The sequence below is a fragment of the Durotheca rogersii genome (assembly GCF_024521655.1).
Source record: "Durotheca rogersii strain YMJ 92031201 chromosome Unknown GGS23scaffold_78, whole genome shotgun sequence".
In the NCBI taxonomy this organism is placed as follows: Eukaryota; Fungi; Ascomycota; class Sordariomycetes; order Xylariales; family Xylariaceae; genus Durotheca; species Durotheca rogersii.
The window spans coordinates 28,608-49,985 of NW_026251309.1; the positions used below are offsets into that span (position 1 = coordinate 28,608).

Genomic DNA, 21,378 nt, shown 5'->3' on the forward strand with positions numbered 1-21,378 from the left:
CTAGGGCCCTACAATGGACACAGCCTATTACATAGGCCGTACTTATAATAGCTAGCCTTATCCTCTGTAGGTAATAAGGGGCTGATTACGTGCTATGCCTTGGCACTAGCCAGGGCTCTATAATAGGTATAGCCTATTATATAAGATAGGCGATTATCGCTTTATAAGTAATTATCGCCTTCTTTTTTAAGCGTCGTTTAACGAGTAACGTTTTTAGCATTTCTTAACGTCGCTCTTATAATTAAAGACTAGAGTCTTTTTATTCACTAGGTATCTTCATTCTTCTCTTTTTATATCTTCTAACCCGTACCTATTAGTACTCTCTTTAACCGTAGTTTTTAACATTTTACTTTTTCTTAATATTAAAGAAGCAGAAAATAAAAAAATTTCATTTTTTATTTCTTTAATAATTATAATTTATTACCTTATAAATATAAATATTATAAATATTATGAAAATAAAACTAAGACACAAAATCACAACCCTATATATAGGTGTCCAAGTACGTACCGAGGTCTCCAGGTCCTTACCTAATACGCGTAATGTGCACAGGCACATACAAACGCCGCAGGCTGTTTTATTACTTAGGGATTAGCTCTCCTTATACGGTTGCTGCGTAAGAAGGCAGGGCTACGTCGCAATTCTTCGCCGTTCTTATTGTCGTATCTCACTAATGGGCCAAAAGATTTCAGCCTCTTTTCCTTTTCTCCTTCTATTCTGGCTCCGTTCACTAGGCAAACAGCAAAGAACAATGTTTTTTTATGGGAGAGTCTCCCGATCCTTAATCTCTCCCTCATTACACAATTAGAAGGGGAAAAGAGAAAAAGGAAAGGAAAACGGAGATAGAGACTGAACAAACGACGAGAATACTCCCTCCGTCCTAAACTTAGGCGAAGGTAAGTCAACTCCTTTCCATTCCTGCCCAAATCCTCCCTCCCCCTCATGCAGCGTTGACTTGCTTAGGTGTTTGGAGGCAAAGTAACTAACGCTATGGTGAGAATATAGTTGAGTTGGACGTCCACACCTACGGCTACCAAAGAACACTCTGCTCCGAAGTCGTTGAACTTTCGCATCCTTTATTACCACCACCCTATCGCATTCCGCATATCGCAAATCCACACACACGCCGTCGCCATCCCTCTCGCCACAGAAACGCACAAGATCCCCACACTATCCAACTCCGACCTGCTTACGCCGTTCCCATAGCCATCGTTGGCCCACCTCATCCGGGTTCGCTCCCGGCCACAAGTCGCCCTAATGGCTGCCAGAAAATTACAGCAGGAAATCGACAAGTGTTTCAAGAAGGTCGCCGAAGGTGTTGCCGAGTTTGACGGCATATACGAGAAGATTGAGCAATCGAACAACCCCGCCCAGAAGGAGAAGCTTGAAGACAATCTCAAGCGAGAAATCAAGAAGCTGCAGCGGCTGCGTGACCAGATCAAGACATGGGCCGCTAGCAACGATATCAAGGACAAGGCTCCTTTGCTCGATCATCGGAAGCTGATAGAGACGGTAGGTGATGGGCGTATCCCCGTGATACACAAATTCCGTCGTCGCATTGCGTCTGCTTACCGCGTTGTCCTCTAGCAAATGGAGCGCTTCAAGGCTGTGGAGAAGGCGATGAAGACCAAGGCATACTCAAAAGAGGGTCTTTCCGCCGCAGCCAAGCTAGATCCGAAGGAGCAGGCTAAGGTCGAGGCTAGCGAATTCCTCAGCAATATGGTAGACGAGCTCGAGCAGCAGATCGAAGCCCTTGAGGCCGAAGGCGAGTCGATACAAGCTACCATGAAAAAGGGCAAGAATCATGCCTCTAAGGCGGATCGCATGGCCGCCATTGAGCGCGTGATAGAAAGACATAAATGGCACCAGGGGAAGCTCGAGCTCATTCGGCGGTCGCTGGACAACGGTGGTGTCGAAACCGAACAGGTGAACGACTTGGAGGAGAGCATCCGCTATTACGTCACGGACGGCATGACGGATGACTTCATACAAGATGAGGGGCTCTACGACGAGCTGAACCTGCAAGAAGAGGAGGACGTCTACGGAATGAGTCAAGAGAACGACCGGGTCTCGTCGCAGGACACGCAGTCTATACAGGAAGATACGGTCGAGCAGGATTCGCGGTCCGGCAGTCTACCCGGTAGCTTACCGAGTAGTCTACCGGGGAAGTCCCGGAGCGCTATCGAGGCGGCGGCGGCAGCCGGGAGGCGGCCATCGGGACAACTCAGGTCCCCCCTACCAACGCTAGCAACGTTACACAATCCACTGCCGAGCGTGAGCAACGCCAGCACTGCCAATTCTGCGATGAAACCCGCGTCACTACCGACGCGGCCTGCCGGAGAGGGCCTGAAATACGCTTCGGCGGCGGCAGCGGCGGCGGCAAGCGACAAGAACAACGTAGGCATCGCGCCACTCCCACCACCTCCCGGGTCTCAACCAGCTGTGCTAAGCACGGGGATCTCGCCTCTGCCACCGGCCGCACCCTCGAAGGCCAGTGCGGCAAATTCCCCCAATATAGCCTTCGTACAACCGGCGCCGTCGGAACAGAAGTCAGGAAATCTATCAGTTCCGACAGTAGCGCCCGAACCTAAGACATCTGACTCGGCTGGCGTGCCGTCGGCGCCTACGTCAAAGAGGTCGGAGAAGGCGGCGTCCTCCAAGGCCGCAGGTAAGGCACCAGCGGGCACTGATCAAGGGGAATCACCGAGGGGTAAATCGTGCAACGTGTGTCGTCTTTTTCTTCGGGTGTGCTAACGAGAGCAAGTAGCGGCGGTGGTGGCAGCGGCAAGCCAAGCGAATGGCGTGGCGAACGGGATCAGGCCCATAGAGGAGAGGGAGGAAGAGTCGATATACCACCTACCGGCGTCGCTACAGGACCTAGTAGAGTCGTTCGAGGTGACGAGGAAACGGGCCGCGGCGGTGAACAGCGCATCCCACCTGCGGATGATGGCGGCGTCGCAGGCAAGCGTCGGCGGGCCGGACGCGCTGGACTCGGAGGCGCCACGGACGTACCGGCCAGAATCGCGGTACCCGTCGGCGTCGGGGTACCCTCAGGAGCCGCTAGCGATCTTCGACGACCCGCGTCTCTACTCGCGGATCGAGCCAGACACACTCTTCTACGTCTTCTACTACAAGCAAGGCACGTACCAACAGTACCTCGCCGCGAAGGCGCTCAAGGATCAGAGCTGGCGATTTCACAAACAGTACCAAACTTGGTTCCAGAGGCACGAGGAGCCGAAGAGCATCACGGAGGAGTTCGAACAGGGCACGTACCGCTTCTTCGACTACGAGTCTACTTGGTAAGCGACGGACGAGCAGCAGCAGATTCTCAGGATTTTCCTTCTCTTCTCTTTCTTAGTTTTGTTGCGTTCATTTTCGTATATACCTGAACTTCCCTTCTTCTCCCACCCTTCCTTCCCACGTGCTTTATATGCAGTAATCCTTGCTTCTTGTATCTGTTTTCCTAATCAAATCTTATTAACATTAATACGATACAAAGGTGAGGAATTTGGCTAACTGTGCTCTCAGGATGAATCGCAGAAAAGCCGACTTCAAGTTTGCCTATCGCTACCTCGAGGACGACGTATGATGCTTACGGAGGTAGTGTTCAGACGAATCAGGCCCGATAGCAGACGGAGGACGGAGGGTGGCGGGGTTCGACATCGCCGCAGCAGGGGTGTCTCCCTACTTCTCTCTGTCACTCTTTGTTTTATTCTCGTGTGAGGAGGAAGAGGATGCCTCTCCTTGCCCTTGCAGAGGTTGTTGTTACTGCTTGTCTAATCTAGTCTACTTGAGTCCGCCGCAGCCTCCCCCCACTGCATCGTTGATAAGGATTCAGCCCTCACATGCAGTATTTTTTCCCGTAACTAACCAACATACTCGCCATCCGGCCGGCCGATTACCCGATTAACCCACCTTACGAGTAGCAACCTGCGGCTGAATTTCGTTGCAGGAGTGGGGGGGAGCAGAGAGGAAGGGGTTTCGATGAGTCCAAAGATTCATGGAACAGGTTGCATCCCCTGTTGCGCTATTCTGTAGGGAAATACATACAGAGCTGCCCTGGTTCTCTGCCCAGTGCGCTTCTTTCTTCTTCCCCCATTCCCGCTTTTGTTCGCCATTCGAACAAGCTAACTTGGATTTGACATGGCATCGACGTAGCCTAATTTATTTGGCTTGATCTAGAATTTACGTATATATGTTCCTTTATCTCCTCTTCCCCGGTCGATTAAATTAATCTTGAACCTGCGACAGCCACTCGCGGTTTACCAGTATTTAGGTAGGTAGTTATTCCGGACACCGCAAAGGAATCGGAGAGGTGCTGGAGAGGAAGACGTCTGTCGTTGGCGCTCGGTACACACCAATCAAGGGAGACTGTGTCAGGTGTTGGCGGCGCGGATGCGCGGCTGTTTGACGGCCGCGCGAGATATCCACACGAGGTAAGAAGAACCAGGACCGCAACCGGAACCGGGGCAGGGACGCGGTGGGGACGTCTTTGCCGGCCGGGCCTATCGGATGTAGTTCCGGATGTATATGTTATCCCCCATATGCCGCTTATCGTATATGCTTACAGACCGTATATCGGTGCATGATGTATGCCCGAGCGAATGATCCATAAATTCATATTCACATCTGCCTTTCACATCTGCCTGTTTATGTTCATGTAACATATGTATGTACCTATATATATATATATATATATATCGGCATGCATGCCGGAACACGTCGTCCTCTTCCTTGCTTGTCTGCAGGGTGGCTTGCCTCCCCCATTCGACCACGAGGATCGGAGCGGGCCATGTCTGCGGTCACGCGGAATACAGAGGGCTCCATCATGGCGCCGTCGAAGCCCCGTTCCGGCACGTCGCGCAACGAGTTGTCACCCTTTTCAATGATATTTTCTCCCAGCCCCGCCTCCTCTTGTTTCTCAATGGATCTAGCTGAGACGCGTATTGGGGAATGTATTTATGTATTTGCAATCTTTTGAAGAGGCTTCTTGTCACGGCCCCGCAGACGCAACTCGTGTCACTTATGGTTGATGAGTTGGGACAGGCCGCAGACAGGGGGAAGGGTCCCCGTAAGGCAGACGAACACGCCGAGACCGGTTTCTCGAGCGCCTCTTTTCCCTCCCCGAATGTCCTTAACTCGCCTCTCATACCCCGGGCACCTACTTGACTTTCTAGCCTTTCATTCCTATTCCGACCGACCTATTGTCTGATCTGATCTACTTATGCGCCCATCCTTCGAACCCCCTCACTCATAGACACGTCTGCGTGTAAAGCTGTAGTCAGGGATGCGCGCCTACTCACTAAATAGCCGAACGTGACCACACTCAACTCATCACTCAGAACCGGCGCCGGCACCACCGTTAACGACGGCGACAGTGGCTGAGCTACTGCACCCGCATCTCATCGACATCCCCCCTCCTTATTCTGACACGCCCATATACTTATATATACTATACTTAAATACATCTGTACCTATAGGATCTTACGTGAATATCAATCAATAGGTAGGTATACAATATATAGCCAGACGAGGAAAGCCGCAAATGTCGCACCCGCAGACTCTCTTCGCGCAGACGGTCTTCCATGGACCCTCACTGCTCCGGTCGCGGCTCGCAACGGTGGGACGCGCGACGACGCGGGCCCAGTTGCGCCATTTGCGTGAAACGGGACGCTACGACTGCTTCCGCCTGAAGCGGCAACCGGCTCACGATACCGACCACCGGTGGCCGTGTCCGGCGCCGGCCTACTGGGACAGCGACGTCGCTAAGTGGCTCGAGGGTGCCTGCTACCTACTGGCCGCGGAGTACGATGCCGAGATCGACGCCGCCATTCGCGAGCTCGTCGCCCTCGTCCGCGCCGCCCAACAACCCGACGGTTACCTCAACTCCTGGTTCATCGTCGCTCGGCCCGAGAGCGAGAGGTGGACCAACATCAGGGACCAGCATGAGCTGTGAGTTCGCCAATGGTGGCGTTCGTTTCCGAGACCGCTTGACGGCCCAACAGCTTACCACAATGCCAAAAAGATATAACGCCGGGCATCTAATAGAGGCCGCACTGGCCCATAGCAACTACTACAAGAACAACCTCCTCGTCGAGCCGATCGAGAAGTATGTCAAACTGATAAGTGAGATCATCGGCCCCGGGCCGGAGCAGGTCAGTCTATGAACGCCAGCTACTTACCTGCCGAGTTTCGAATCCCGCCCCCTCCCCCCACTTCGTTGAGTGTGCTGACACTAATCCATCACGGGTAGAAACACGCATACCCGGGTCACCCGGAGGCGGAGCTAGCGCTGCTACGCCTGTTCACGGCAACGGGCAATACCAAGGCCTACGACCTTGCTCGGTACTTCGTCGAGGAGCGCGGTAACCCAATCGGCCAGGACGGACGGCCCTATTATGAGTGGGAGCGCGACCAGCGTGGTGACAGCCCCTATAAGCGCCCCGACAGTTACCAGATGCACGACAGTTACTTCTATAACCAGTCGCATCTGCCCATCCTTGAACAGAAGACCATTGAGGGCCACGCCGTGAGGGCGATGTACCGTGCGTTTCTGCTCTTTTCTCCGCCATGAGGTGGTTCCCCGCAAAGACAACTCGTGGTTCTAGGACCCAATATCAACCTCGCCCACACGGCGAGGGGAAGGAGGGGGCGTATAATCGCTGACAGTCTCAATTGTAGTTCTAACCGGGGTCGCCGACCTTCTGTGTCTCGACGAGCTTGGGATCAAGTCCTTCCCGCGCAAAAGCGAGTACTTTGAGGCCCTGACTAGGCTATGGAATAACATGGTCGATAAGAAGATGTATCTTACCGGCGGCATCGGCGCCGTATGGCAATGGGAGGGGTTCGGTATCGATTACTTCCTCCCGCAAGGTTCCGACGAAGGCGGGTGTTACAACGAGACTTGCGCATCTATCGGCGTGATTATGCTAGCTGAGCGCATGCTCCATCTCGACTTAGACTCTAAATATGCCGATGTGATGGAGCTATGTCTTTATAACGCTGTTATGACGGGTGTGAGTCTTGCGGGGACTGCATTTACCTATGTGAACCAGCTCGCGAGCTCAGAGGCGGATAAGAGCCGCCGAGAGGACTGGTTCGACACGTCATGCTGCCCACCTAATGTGATGCGACTCTTCGGTTGCCTGGGGGGATATCTCTGGGACTACGGAGGTAGCGGGAAGAGTGCCCACGTTAACGTGCACCTATACACGACAGCTCGGGTCGGGTTCGAGGTTGGCCAGCAGCAAGTCATCCTCGAGCAAAAGTCGAACTGGCCCTGGGAAGGGAATATTCTGTTCCAGTTACAGGCGCCGGCGGGCACGAGCGTCACTCTCAGGTTGCGGATCCCCGGCTGGGCTCATAAGAACTTCACGGTACGTCACGCCCGGCCACGCCCGCCCCCAACCAATACCCAATCATTATCACTACGGTCGTCGTAACTACAATCAGCTGTCAGTGCGATGTAGCTTTTTTTAACATAACATTCTCGCAGCTTACGCCGAGCTACCCGCCCGCGGAGATCAAGAAGGGCTACCTAGTCCTCCCGCCAGCCTATACGTCAGAAAACAAGGTCTTCGCCATCCAGATTGACGGCTTCAAGCCCCGATTCGTCTCTCCTCACTCCTATACCAATCAGAACACGGTAACCCTAGCCCGGGGCCCGCTGATATACTGTGTTGAGGACGTCGATAACCCGTGGGAGCGAGACCATTTCCGCAATGTCGGGATCAGATCCGACGCTGAGGTGACTGAGAGGGACGAGGCAATCGACCAATCAGGGGAGCGATATATCTCCCTCCGCTGCCTTGGCTGGACCCGCAAGGTTGGTGATCGGTCCGAGCCAGCGGCCGGAACCCAACCCGGATCCTCGTCCCTTCTCCCACAGACGGTCGTGGCGGAACAGAAGGACCTGGTCTTCATTCCATACTACCTCCGGGCGAACCGTGGGGGGAGAGGTCACATGAGAGTTGGCCTGCTAAGACAATAGAGGAGAGAGGTCGATCCGCATTGCCATGCCTGACCTACTCCCCCCCCCGGCCGGTGACGTACGCTCTCCTTCGCCACCGCACAGGCCGGCAGGTTATTGAACGTCGTGAATAAATTGTTGCTGTTACGGCCGCGTAGTTGAAATGAACCTTTGGACGGCAACTTGGTCTCAGATGCGGCTAGCCACCTCAGCCCGCTCCCCTCCCCCAAGCTGCGACCTCCGATCTCTGGGGACTACCTAATCTAGGTATTCCACTACACCTACCTAAAACCCGGGTTCCGGATGCAACCTGGATGGTCTCGGCCTTAGATTCCCAATCTATCTACTATCTAGGCACGTAGACAGGTATTGTATCGATGGAGGGGGCGCAGCTGACTGGGAGGAAGCTCGAGAGTCGGCTCGTCCACGTCCTGCCTGATTCGTGGGTTTCTCGCAAGAAATCTGAGCGAGCGTCTAGCAAACTATTGGTGTCGGCCTAGATATACCGTACATCCATACATGTTTCACGGCCTTGTTGCTATTGTACGTGTGCTGTTATTATGCATGTACTCGGGAGAGGATTGACTGTCTTCGTTTTCTTCTTTTTGGGTAGGTAAAGGAATGGAAATGAGCAATTGCTAGCGTTCCCCCCCCTTCCCTACTGCCCCCTCCTCCGCCACCCCCCAAAATACTGGCAAAAAAGGAAGAGAAAAGAGAATACGCTACACATACCCCCTTCAACCACTATTCTCCTACAGAACGAATCTCTCTGTCCTGATATGGCTCGGTCCTCTCTCGTGTCCTACGGAGGTGCTCCGCGACTGACGCATACATTGCGAGTCGGTACAGCCTTTACCTGGGACCAATCATTGCGTCCTCTATATCGGTCCTTATTCGCGATCTTCCCCCGAGGTTCTCCCCGCCTCCCCCTGCTCCAGCCAGCATCATGGCACACGCCTGTCTCGAGCCCTGCTATGTATGGTGGGCAGATCGAGCCCTGTTCTCATGCATCTCCATCGGCCAATGGTGCCCCTGACTCCCCTCACCTGGTACCTGACCCATAATCGGCAAGATATCCCGACGGGCCTGGTCCTAAGCGCACCATCCGAGTTCCGTTCGGACCCTCCACGACCTATCGACATGGTCGTCGCATGCAGTGAAAATGCTTCTAGAAACATATGAGAGACAAGATGCCGTTAATCGGGTTGCATTGGACGGACCCAGTCTCGATACGCCCGAGCTACGCACCGTGTGCGCCTACCCCTACGTCGAGCGAGACCGATTATAATACTTACCTACCGTCAAGAAGGGTGACTAGCATGGACGTCTAGAGCTCCAGGCGAGAAACTATTGCACGGCCGCCCCACAGATGGACAGGGTGAACGCTGTCGTGGCTGCTAGAAGCAACGGCTGGCCCGAGAGTTCCTCTCCGGGGACTGAGTCCCGCCAGGAGAAGTACCAGTGCCCTCGCTGCCCGAGCAGCTTCAAGAGACCCGAGCATCTTAAGCGGCACCAGCGCAGCCACGATGGCCACAAGCCATTCGTGTGCTCCGTGTGCCTCAAGCGCTTCTTTAGGAGGTGAATAATACCTACTCGTCTGGCAATAACAAGATTGTCACAACGATGGCACTGCCTCTCTCAGCATCTCTCAATAATAGACGTATGCTGACTCGCGCGAAGCGACATACTCACCCGACACGAGCTGATGCACCTAGCTCTCCAGCGGGGCAGCGACGGAAACGCACTGCCGCGGAAGCGCGCATGCACAGAGTGCGCGCGAGCCCGGGAGCGGTGCTCGAGGGACGAACCCTGCCTCCGATGTGCCTCGAAGGCCCTAGTTTGTCTGTACCCAGACGACGCGACGTTATCCTCTAACCGAATCCCATCTATGGCCTCCTCCCGCTCCACCCACGCCAACGCCAATGGTACCGGGATCACCAAGAATAAGGAAAAGATGGAAGCCGCAGTGACTGACTCCACAGGCAGGACCGGGCAATGTGGCCGGCTACCGCTGTCACTGTCACCACTAGACGGCCTCGGAGCTCGTTTCATGACTTCTTCTCCGCCTTCGGCTGCTCTAGGCGAGTGGGGTCGTGGGTGTAACGCGGAAGGGGATAGAGATTACAGAGATGACGCGGAGAGCGGCGGCGTTTTTCACGAATTCCCGCACGCGATCGGGCTCTCGGACGTGGACGCCGAGAATAGAAAGTCATTATTGGCGACGCCGCAGACGACGCAGGTAGCGCTGTATGCGCCCGATTTCGGTAGTGAAGGTGGGCAGCCGCCACCGCCGATGCATTCGTCGCCGTCTTCGTCCTTCGCCAGCTGGGTCGACGCTCGACCGCGGCGGATTAACCTCAGGGCGTACGAACTGATCGCGAGCGGCTTCGAGGAGCTCTGTCTTAAGCGCGAGCATGACGCGGTGGTGGCGTGCGGCAGCGGCGACGATATCTCCGTATCCCAGCGTACGGCGCGGCATGAGATTCTCGTTAAGTTGTACTATGAGCACTTTAGGCCGGGGGTGGGTTAAGTAGTCAGATTCACGCTACCGGTGATACATATATCGAATCACTCCGCTATGCTTCGGTGAAGCTGCTGAGAAATTGCCATACCTATGTCAAATGGCAACGGGCTATACCCCCACCGGGCTACCCTGCCTTCACCAAGAAACAGCAAACTTTTAACTACGTATAACGTTATCAATATAAGTCTTTAAAGGTTATAAAGTATATCGTTCGGATTGTCGTTTTCAGCTCTTTAAAATGATGAAACCTTTATTAAATATGGAAATCTATATTAAGTATGCTTTTATATATAATAAATATATAGATTTTTAATATACTATAATAATAATGCTATATTAAAGCTATTCTCTATTTATAAAATCAAACTCTGCATTTAAAATAGTAATATATTTATAATTCTTTTGTATTTTTATTTTAAACATGAAATAGGTATTAATCGTATATAATTATCCCGGTTTCAAAAGCTATTTACAAGGTAAAAGGGTGTAATTTAAAGGAATAAAGTTATACGAGGAGAAAAAGGAAGGAAGGTATGCTTTATTAAGCCCGCGCTTTTAAGAGCTAGCTATATACAGAAGGAGCGGTTACGTACCTTAATACTATATAAATTAAGGCTCTATAATTAAACGTAGCTTATTATATAAGCTTTTCTTTCTGTTAATTAAAGTATTTAAATCGTTTTTAGTTAGTAGCGCTTGTTTCCTTTTTTAATTAATTAACCTTCCTTTTATTTCTTTTCTTATTCTTTCTTCTGAACCTCTCTTCTTTTTATAATAATAATAGCTTTTCCGCTTTCGTTACTTTAATTAACGTAAGTAAATCTCTCTTTTTACAGCTATTCGTTATTACTATATTATTATTAAAGCCGTATTTCATTAGGATATAACTTTCCTTTTAATTCATACGTTCCGTAATATACTTAATTAATTTTTAATTAACGTAACGTTAATAAATATCCTTTTCCTCGTTTTCCAATCCCTTAGGTTTTCTCATTCTTACCTTTCATCGCTTAATACCACGCTTTATACTTACCTTTTCTGTCGACGAAAATAATAATAATAATATAAGTAATATCGCCGTCGTAGCGGCTTTAATAAGGCTAACTTTCCTTATTTTATTATTACTTTCGTTTAATTACGTATTAATCAGTTTCGTAATAAAAAAGCGCCTTCCTTAGCCTTAAATTCGCCGCTTAAGAAGCTACCGCTTTTCCTTTTTAAATTTTTACCGCCTTATATAGTTACTATTCCCCGCTCGGCCGCTACCTACCCGGCGGGCGCCCGCGCCTTTCCCTACCGTCGTTACGTAAATACCTTACGTATTTACTACAATAAAAAAAGCCGGAGCCCGGCGTACGCGAAATACACGATTAACGAATACGGTTATTAATCGTTATAAGTATTAAATACGTTTCGTATAAATAATAATTATTAATAATTTTCAATTTTTTCGTCGCGCTTTCCGTCGTTCGTTAATAAATAATTAACCGTATCTTTATTAACGGTTCTTATTTATGGAACGTTCTTACTTTTATTAACGTCGCTAAATGCTTATTAATCTACGGCGTAATTAATCCGTTAATCTTCTTACTTTTTTTTATTAAATTCTTTTAAAGAATTCGTAAATCTTATAACCCGAACCTCTAGCCCAGCCCTCTGCTTCAAAAAACTGAAACCGTTTTTATTAATCCGTTTATCGTTTTTACTAGCCCGTTTACCGCCTTTATCAATTAGCTTATCGTCGCCGCTACCGTTGTTCCTAGTTTTAATAACGTTATCCTTTAACGTACGGCTTCGGCCTTAGAGAAGCAGATTAACGTCTTAAAAAGCTCCTAACGCTTCCGGCATTCGCGCTTCCGTTCGCTAGCCCGTTCGTCGTCCCGCTTCTCTCGTCGCCGCTTACGCTTTCGCCGTTCTTAATACCGCTTCCGCCTCTTAGCTTTTCCTTTTTCCTTCGAAACGTTAAGTATTAATCGTGTCGCGCGCGCCTACTACTTCCTCGTTGTCTATTTTATTTTCAACGAAAAACCCGAAAAAGCTGATATTTCCGAATTTCTTTTGAAAAAAAAAAGACGACGATCATAATAACGACGACGATTAATCGCTCCTTTTCCTCTTTTTTTTTAATTAAGTAACGTCTTTATAACGTTTAAAAAAATTAACTTCGCGGCCCGATTTTTAAATATTTCATTTTTTAATCAATCGTAATTTTAAATTTTCTTAAGTTATATATTGTTCTTTAAAATCGTCGTTTACTGTTATTAACTTATACTTCTTTTTATAAAATCAAATAATAAATATTAAAAGAATTCTTAATAATCATTTTAACGTATTAAAACTTTACGTCATTTACTTTTACTTATCTTCTTATCTTTTACGTAAAGGATTTCTTTTATTATAAATTCGTTAATTCTTTTAATAAATAATGAAAAGGGTTATAAATCGTTTCGGATTTAGTTTAATAATTCGTCTGTATACGTTTTCTATAATTAATCGATATAATACTTGTTATCAATTTCGGCCAAAATATCTTTTAATTCGATTACATATGAATTAAATACCTTCGCAACTGTATATTTCGTCTTTAATTAATCGAACTTCTTTTTAAATTTATTTATATTATAATAAATAAGATCGTGTTACGTAGATCGGAAGAGCTACGTAGGTACTGAAGTTACTTCTTAAAAGTAACGAAATATAGAAAGAAGAGGGTAAATTAATTAAGTATTTCAAAAGGAAGGAAATAAATAAAGGAGATATGAATTATTTATATATAAACGATAAAAGGTTACGAGCTATACTATATAAGTAAATTAAGAGTTGGGTTAGGTTAGCAAGTAATTAAAAAAGAAATAATGAGCTATATATAGGTAACTCTTTACGTAATATACCCCTTAATTAAGCTCGCGATAACTAGCTTAGTTAAATGATAATGATAATCTAACCATAAGGCTTGCGATTATTAACTTAGCTACTTTCTTAATAAAAATACTAAGTTAGCTTTAACTTTACTTACTTCCTTAGCGTTTTAAAGTAATATATTCGTAGCTTCGGTTACCTAAACCTTTATACTATACTTTTAATAACTTATAATATCCTTTTATTTAATTATTATATTAATTTTTTAATATCCTAATAAAAGAGATATATCGTAGCTCTTGATTAAATCTATCTACCGTATGCGTTATATATATAAAGGCTCTCATTATATTACTCCATATTATTATTTTCGCGTGCGAACCCTTCCGTAGTTTTATTAAGTTAATACCCGGTAACGCTCCTCCCTATTTTCAAGCTCTTATACTATCAAAGAAAATTCTCCTATTTTCTCTTAATAATTCTCTTCCTTCCTTTTTTTCCTCTATGGAAATATATTTAAAGATAACCTAATATGTTTCTTTTTAGTTTCTTATTGCCTTGTATTATAAACTTAACTTATATATTACTTCGTTCGTCCGTATTCTATTTAAATAAGTATTCTTTTAATTATAGTACTGCCTTATTATTGCTTACTTTTATTATGAACTTATAATAAGTTATTAATACGAGTTCAATATTAATATAATAAGCGTAAGATATAAGATAAGCTTACGTTTTATAATGTTAATATGAATATAAGAAATTAAATATTAATAATTCGATAGAATATTTAATTGCTTTAGTTCTTAAGAAATCTTTATTAATATTAATACCGCGGTTAATTTATTAAACAAAGATATAAGTTAATTTAAGAGCTACGTTTAAGAGCTTAATAAAAAGCGAGCTGAGGATTTTGTTACGCCTGATTGAAATTTAACCGAATACGTAAAGCCCGTTACGTAATTCGCTACTATAAAGGGAAATACCGCTATCCTGAGCGTTTTAACTACCGCTAAACTTATTTTTATTAATATACTTTACGTTAATAAAGAATAACGTAATATGTTTCTAAACGTTACCGTCGCTTATTAAGGTAGCTCTTTCCGAAATATCATTATCAATACTTGTTACATAGGTACTCGCCCCTAGTAGCAACCACCCAGCTTACCTAAGCTGGTCAAGTACTTCTATGTATACTTATAGATTACTCCATACTTTTTAATAGATTTCCTTCTTTCTAGTTAATTAATATATACCTTCTTACCCGTATTCTATTATTCTTTTTACGCGCGACCTAAAAAACTATACGTAGCTCTTACTAACTACGTAATAGTTATAAGCCTGGGGTACTTTTAAGAAGCTATCGTTACTTAGGTTATTCTAACGTAAATAAGTATTATATATTTATTTATCTTTTAGATGTTATGATTATTTTCCTTTCTTTTTCCTATACCGGTACTCTACTTTTGTATCTAATATTAAATATGTACTTACTTATTAACTATGTCGATAAATACGTCCGAATTCTCTCTAGATAAGATTCTAATTAACGTATACCTACGAGTTTACGATAAGTAACTACGTTAGTTCCTTACGCTAAAGTTAATAGTTACTTAATTCGGTATTTAGAAAGACGTAGATCTAGACAGAGTTAAGTTTAACCTTAGTCGTATTATAGTAAGTATTGTTAAGGAGTATATTACTTAAGAAAACGCTCTCCTTAAAGATAACTATAAGAAAGTAACCTACGAATAAGTATCGATCGATACCGAAGATTGAAGAGATTAACCGATAAAACTTAAGGCTCTTATTCGAGAGTAATAAGTAACTTTTTATAATAAGTTCATTTCCTAATAAATAACGATCGAGGCTTAGGTTATAGTTATTAATAAATAATATAGGATTCTCTGCGGTTAGATTTTCGTATCTATCTCTATAGGCTTTTTTAAAGTAGTTAATATAGAGATTTAATTCTTAGAACTCGACTCGATAATTTAAAACCTTATAAAGAACTTTTGTAAGTAGATTACTTTTATTAAAGTATTTATTAAGACGTTCGTTAGACGAGAATACCGTAAGATATCCTAAAGAATAAGGATAAGTATCTACAATCCTAAGTAATTCTACGTTACGTAATAATATACTTTTCTTCGTATTCGCGCCTATTATATTAATAAGATTAAAGGCGTTATAGGAGTAGAAGATTTTCTCGAAGTAGTTAAGGTAAAAATCGTAATCGATTAAGTTACTCGGGTATTAATCGCTTTTATAGAAACCGGTAGATTTAACGAATAACTAAGGACTCTTAAGTAATTAGATATTATATTTAACACTTTCGTTATTAAGAATAAATAAAAAGGTAAATTTAGTTATAGGATTTTTATAATAACCTATTAAGGCCCGATATTAAAAGCGAAATTAAGTAATAATAACGGCTAAAGTAAAGTAACGAATTACGAATACCCTTATAAGTCTAGAGATGAACTATATATATAATTAATTCGTTCTTATAGAATCCTTTAAAAGGCCGTTACTAATTAGATTACTCATTACTTAAGAAATTTACTTAATAATATCATAAGAAAGATTAAGATTAGATACGAATTTCCTAAGTACGTTGAGCTCTGAAATTAAATTAACCGTTAAAGGTAGAACGTTCTTACGAGTAATATATCTAATAATCGCTTTAGGAATGGGGGAAGAAATAACATCACCGTTATTACTTAGTTAATTAATATTAACGTAACTATTATCGACTTACGTTCTATATACTAAGGAGGAGCAGAGCGTACGCGATACTAGTATCCCGGATAGGTTCACTCGAAAGTATACTCTATCGAAGACTATAGCTCGTACGATGGTCTAAGATAGATAAAACTAATATTACTATATTAATCGAGAGACAAGGAATCTAATGTAGTTATTATATCTTAGCTATGCCTCTTAGTTATAGAGATGTAGTAGTCGCTAGCCCGAAGGCATAAGAGGTAAGGGGAGAAAAGGAATAAAACGCAAAAGTTACTTATTCGGCTATAGCGGTACGACGAAGTAACTTAAACGCCTATAACTAAGATAGATATACTAATCGGAGAACGACGAATCTAATAATAAAAAAACGAATCTTTAATTAAGGTAAAAATAATAAAGATAGTAATCTAGCTAGGTAGTAAACTCGATGATAAGTATGGCATAGCCCGTACTTGCGGGAGCTATGGTTACTCTATATAGGTATAAGGCCTATCGTAACGTGTCACGTAATGTATCAAGAGGGCATGTCTTACGGCACCACTACAATACCTATCTATTTAAATTAGGATTTATTTTATAATAGATTTAATCTAATACTTATTATAAGAAAGTACCGTCTTTAATAACTATAGGGTTATTTACTTTATCAATAATTGTAACTTTTTAATGAAGGGGTCGTTCGTTTCCGTTAGAAACGGATAGATAATCGAAGTTAATACTACGAGCTTCCTTATTATTAACTCGGGCCGTAGGATTATTAAGAAATATATCCTGGATTAATTAAGTAAACCTACCTTTAATCTAGCGCTTAAGGACGTCGTATTTATTAAAGACTTTTACGTTAATATTATCTTAAAAGCGAAACTTCGTAGTATAGGTATTTAGTTTTACGGTTTAGATTATACTTTAAGGAATGGAACCCTCGAGAAAAGTGTTATAGTAAGGAAGTTAAAGCGATGCTTTAACCTAGTCTTTATTGAATTTAAATAGTTCTCTTCTTTTTCGTAAGTCTTACTCGTAATATTATCTATAATATTATCGAATATCTTCTGTAACGTAGCGTCGATCGTAATAATACCTTATTTCCTAAAGAGAAACGTTCAGTAGAAAAGATCGAGAGATATTACTAAACCGAGAGAAGACTCCGAGGTACTCTAGTATTAGAAAATAAGATATCTTAGTCCTAAAACGCGTAAAGCCTTCGTTAAAAACGGTTAGAATATTAAGATTAACGATATACTTATAATTAAATACGAATATGTCACGTAGAGGTGGCTCCTTAGGTTACTCCTCTTCGTTACTTACCTTAGCAATAGGAGCTCCTATATATACGCTCCCGTTACTTCCATTCCTTTAGCTCGTTCTTAGATAAATTAAGAACCTTTTTACCTTTTACTCCTTCTTCCGTTACTCGTAAGATAGCTCTCTACGCGCGCTTTCGCGCACGTAGCTCCTTCATATAGCTACGTAATAGAATATTATAATTAAACGATAAGTAAGAGAATAATCTCAGGTCGTTTATTAATACATCGTTCGTTACGTTCCTTTTAAAAGGTATATTAGGATTTATTTAATTATCTGAAACGATACGATGGGTCTAAATAACTTATCGTAATTAAAGATAAATTTAACAGAATATTATAGGTTAAGACCCTAGAGAGTAAGTAAAGTTTATTAATAATAAGAACTCTTCGATTCTTCAAAAGATAGGTCTGGAAATAATTCCGACTCTGAATTTATAAGATACGTTACTATAACGAACGCTTAATAATAAGTATTAAAAGTATATCTAAATACAAGATCTAAGTAATAAAAGAGGGTATTAGTTTCGGACTCCCGCCGGTTAATACTAAAGAGCCGATTAATAAAAATAAGAAAATAGGATAGACTATTATCTTTAAATTTATAAAGATAAGGATTAAAGTAAAATTATTAGAGAAACTATAACCGGAAACCGTTAAAGTCGTAACCTATCTAATTAATATTAACTCTAGTTAAGTTTATAATCTTCGTATACCTTACGAGTTATTAGATACTTAGTTTAAGTAGTATTTTAAATAATATGCTCTAAAGAATAATAAGGGAACTAATAAGCGACCTACAACTAAATTAAAATAGAATTTATATATATAGGTATCGCGCGTATCCCCTAATAAGAAAACGTACTTAGGATCTTAATAAGAGAAGGTTTAAAATAAACTTACGAACTTATACTAGGTATTTAATCAGATATTATATTGATAACTTATAGCGAATTTAAGGTTCTAAGTTAGGTAGAGTAATTCTAATTAAGGATATAATTTTTAATTAAAAAAAGTTTTATAATTAATTGAATAAATAAAAAGCTTAATAACTAAAATGAAAAGAAATTAATCGATTAAATTTTTCGATAAGCGTAAATAATAAGGTTACTTAATTAATTATCAAAGTATTAGACTTATAGAATTCGCTTATATTATTTAATTGAGAGCTAAATAACGAGTTATTTCCTTTCGGGGATAGCGAACCTACCTCGCGTAATAAGGATCTAGATACGACTTAGTCCGCCGGTCCTAACTCAGGGAAGGGGTAGCATCTAAACGAAGAGCTAGAAATAAATTCTGATAATTTAAAATACGAAACGATTAGGTCTAAAGACTATTAACCGTAAAAGGTAATAGAATTATTCGAGTTAATCGAGTAAGAGATATAAAAGTAATTCAAAGCGGAAACCTAGGAGAAATTAAACGAAGAAATAGATATATTTTACGGGCTCCCGAGTCTTAGATTTACTTTAATCGTATCCGCGGAAGTTACGGGAAGGAGGAATATTCTGATAAGGAGTATAAAATAACTAAAGTTAAGTATAGTTATTAATAGAAGTACCGAAAGTCCGGAACGGCGAGTATATTTTACCGATAGAATAAATACTCGGGAATAGTCTTTAAAGTAACTAATTAAAGAGATTCTAACTCCCTTTTCTAAAGAGAAATATGAAAGCCTGTCCCCGTAAATTACTTAACGTAAGAAACGCTTAAGAAAGATCTATCCTCTTACTATCTATTATAATAAGAAAAAGAAAGAGGAAAGGCTGAAAAGAAATAAAATAAAAAATAAATTTAATATTAAAGCCTATATAATATCGGGTAATTTAATAATTTATTACGTAGCTAGCGAGAGCTACGTGTAGGCTAATAGGTTGCGCGTAAAGGGAGTAATGGAATACGGGTAAGAAGGTATATATTGTAGTGGTGCGGTGGATCTAGGCCACGTAGCCTTTTCGATGTATATTTATATGGGTCGCGTACTCATATTTTCATCAGCCAGACTTAGACCTGTAGACATCACAGCCTATAGCCATTCACTCCTTTTGCCATGCCTTTCTAGCCATCCTCTTTGCCCTTTTTTTAGTCCCCTTTCCCAGCTGCCGTTTTCAGCTGGCCGATTAACCGATTATAGCTGTTTACAGCTGTGATCTTGGTTGATCGGCACTGGGCCAGTTGTTGGCAGTTGGGTAGCCGTTTCGTGCCTCCATCACAGCGTGCCCACGCTGCTCCTGTTCAATATTAATTAACTAGAAAAGAAGGAAAGCTATTAGAGAGTATGGAGCAATCTATAGGTATATATAGTAGTGCTCGACTAGCTTAAGTAAGCTAGGTAGTTCCTACTAGGAGTATATGCCTACGTAATATACCCCCCTAGTTAAGCTTACGATAGTAAGGTTAACTATAGTCCTTTATTCGCGATAATAGCCTAAGGGGGTTATTCCTTAGTCTCGCTATGCCTCGTTAAGGTTAATCGATTACTAGGTACCCTATCTCGGGCTCCCTTATATTCCCTTATCCGTATATACTTCGGTTTATTACTAGTAGTATTTTCTCCTAAGTTATATGCTCTTCGTATCCCTTACTTAGTATTCTATAGTTTATTATAAATAAAAATAATTACTCGCGTAATTATTCGCTTTCGATTAAGCGGTAGTTAGCTATATATATAATATAGTAATAATCGCTTTAATATTAATACTAGGATTTGATTTCCTTTATTACTATCGCGTGCGTTTACGCGCGTTATTCTTCTTAATCGATTCTATCGTTTCTCTTACGAAGGCGGTTAAGAGTAAATATATTTAAGATTTCTCCCTCTCGAATTAAGCGTATCTCTCTTTCTCTTTCTTTCTTTCTTAGGTTATTTATCGTAGGTACATATACCTAACTATAATTAAGTAATTCCATTAATTACGTAATCGTAAACTAATATAATTAATAAAGCTTCGTTAATTATTATCGTAAGGTAAGTTTACTTCTTTTATAATTTACGTAAAGCGTAACTTACGTATTATACGAATCGTAATATATTTTTATTAAGCGACCGTAAGGTAAAAGCTTAACTTATCGCGGTAAAGGTTATTATTTATAACTAATATATTACTCTTAATATTAAAGTATCTTAAGATAATGAAACGACCCTTAATTACTTTAAGTTAATAAGTAAGAAATTATTCGAAATAATCTGTTTATTATTTATTCGTTATTTATCGGTAGTAATATAATATCGTAATTAACGATTTCTTAATATATCTAATAATCGAAAACTTCGTAAGATTATGCTAGCGCTTTAAGGTACCGTAGCTTCGTTAGAATAAAAGATACTCGGCCTTTTCGCCGCGAGTACTTAGCTTCTTACCTCCCGTACTTAAGCCGGTAGCTAAGCGTATATTATATATATAGGAGGTAGCGTTAGAACTTCGGCCGATAATTAAGCTCGCCGTAAAGGGATATCCTTTATTCCCGGGTCCGGGGCCTTAGTTATCGCGTAGCTTCTCGAGAATTTATTTATCGACGGCGATATCGATATAATTATACCTAACTTTTTAGCGCGACGTATCCTAGCCTTAGTTACTCGCGGCCGCGAGGTTCTTACGTTTAGAGCTATCGAGCTTTTTAATAACGAATCTTCCGAGAAATAATTCTCGGAGGAAGACTTCCTTTCCTTATACGAGGGGATAGGCGTCGAAAGCGACTACCTTATTAAGCTTATTACTCGTAAGGTTCCCTTACGTAAAACCCGCTCCTGGATTCGAGCCCGTTAGGTAATTTCTTTTGGTAGTATTATTATTACTCGCGTTTCCTAGGCTATTGTTATTATTATAACTCCGACCCGTAGTAATATTATTAAACGAAAACGAAAATAAGAACGAGGTCGTAACGCTTTATCGGCTTCCGGAATAATTATTAGCCTTATTAGTTCCGTTAGTCCCGCCGTTCCGGCGGTTCCTTTTAATACTTCCGTTACGCCG

The 21,378-nt window shown here is 42.6% G+C and overlaps 3 protein-coding genes across 3 annotated transcripts; all 3 read left to right on the plus strand.

Moving 5' to 3' along the window:
* Positions 1–1,082: 1,082 nt before the first annotated feature.
* Positions 1,083–3,795, plus strand: GGS23DRAFT_505154 (Not1 N-terminal domain, CCR4-Not complex component-domain-containing protein). The gene is made up of 4 exons (XM_051514500.1): positions 1,083–1,512; positions 1,588–2,668; positions 2,765–3,299; positions 3,529–3,795. The coding sequence occupies exons 1-4, from the start codon at positions 1,258–1,260 to the stop codon at positions 3,587–3,589; spliced, it is 1,932 nt and encodes a 643-aa protein (XP_051366960.1). The 5' UTR covers positions 1,083–1,257; the 3' UTR covers positions 3,590–3,795.
* Positions 3,796–5,545: 1,750 nt separating this feature from the next.
* GGS23DRAFT_608383 (glycoside hydrolase family 127 protein) lies at positions 5,546–7,990 on the plus strand (the record flags this gene model as incomplete). Its single annotated transcript, XM_051520200.1, has 5 exons — positions 5,546–5,952; positions 6,026–6,155; positions 6,254–6,545; positions 6,682–7,376; positions 7,496–7,990. The coding sequence occupies 5 exons, from the start codon at positions 5,546–5,548 to the stop codon at positions 7,988–7,990; spliced, it is 2,019 nt and encodes a 672-aa protein (XP_051366961.1).
* Positions 7,991–9,158: 1,168 nt separating this feature from the next.
* On the plus strand, positions 9,159–10,756 carry GGS23DRAFT_505210 (uncharacterized protein). Its single transcript, XM_051514501.1, has 3 exons — positions 9,159–9,220; positions 9,276–9,547; positions 9,650–10,756. The coding sequence occupies exons 2-3, from the start codon at positions 9,339–9,341 to the stop codon at positions 10,497–10,499; spliced, it is 1,059 nt and encodes a 352-aa protein (XP_051366962.1). The 5' UTR covers positions 9,159–9,220; positions 9,276–9,338; the 3' UTR covers positions 10,500–10,756.
* Positions 10,757–21,378: the final 10,622 nt, after the last annotated feature.

Excerpts from the sequence above, each read along its gene's own strand:
- GGS23DRAFT_505154 (XM_051514500.1), top strand. The coding sequence starts at position 1,258 with ATGGCTGCCAGAAAATTACAGCAGGAAATCGACAAGTGTTTCAAGAAG. Across the intron at positions 2,669-2,764 it reads GGCGTCCTCCAAGGCCGCAG|TAGCGGCGGTGGTGGCAGCG; the intron begins GTAAGGCACCAG and ends AACGAGAGCAAG. Across the intron at positions 3,300-3,528 it reads TTCGACTACGAGTCTACTTG|GATGAATCGCAGAAAAGCCG; the intron begins GTAAGCGACGGA and ends CTGTGCTCTCAG.
- GGS23DRAFT_505210 (XM_051514501.1), top strand. The coding sequence starts at position 9,339 with ATGGACAGGGTGAACGCTGTCGTGGCTGCTAGAAGCAACGGCTGGCCC. Across the intron at positions 9,548-9,649 it reads CTCAAGCGCTTCTTTAGGAG|CGACATACTCACCCGACACG; the intron begins GTGAATAATACC and ends ACTCGCGCGAAG.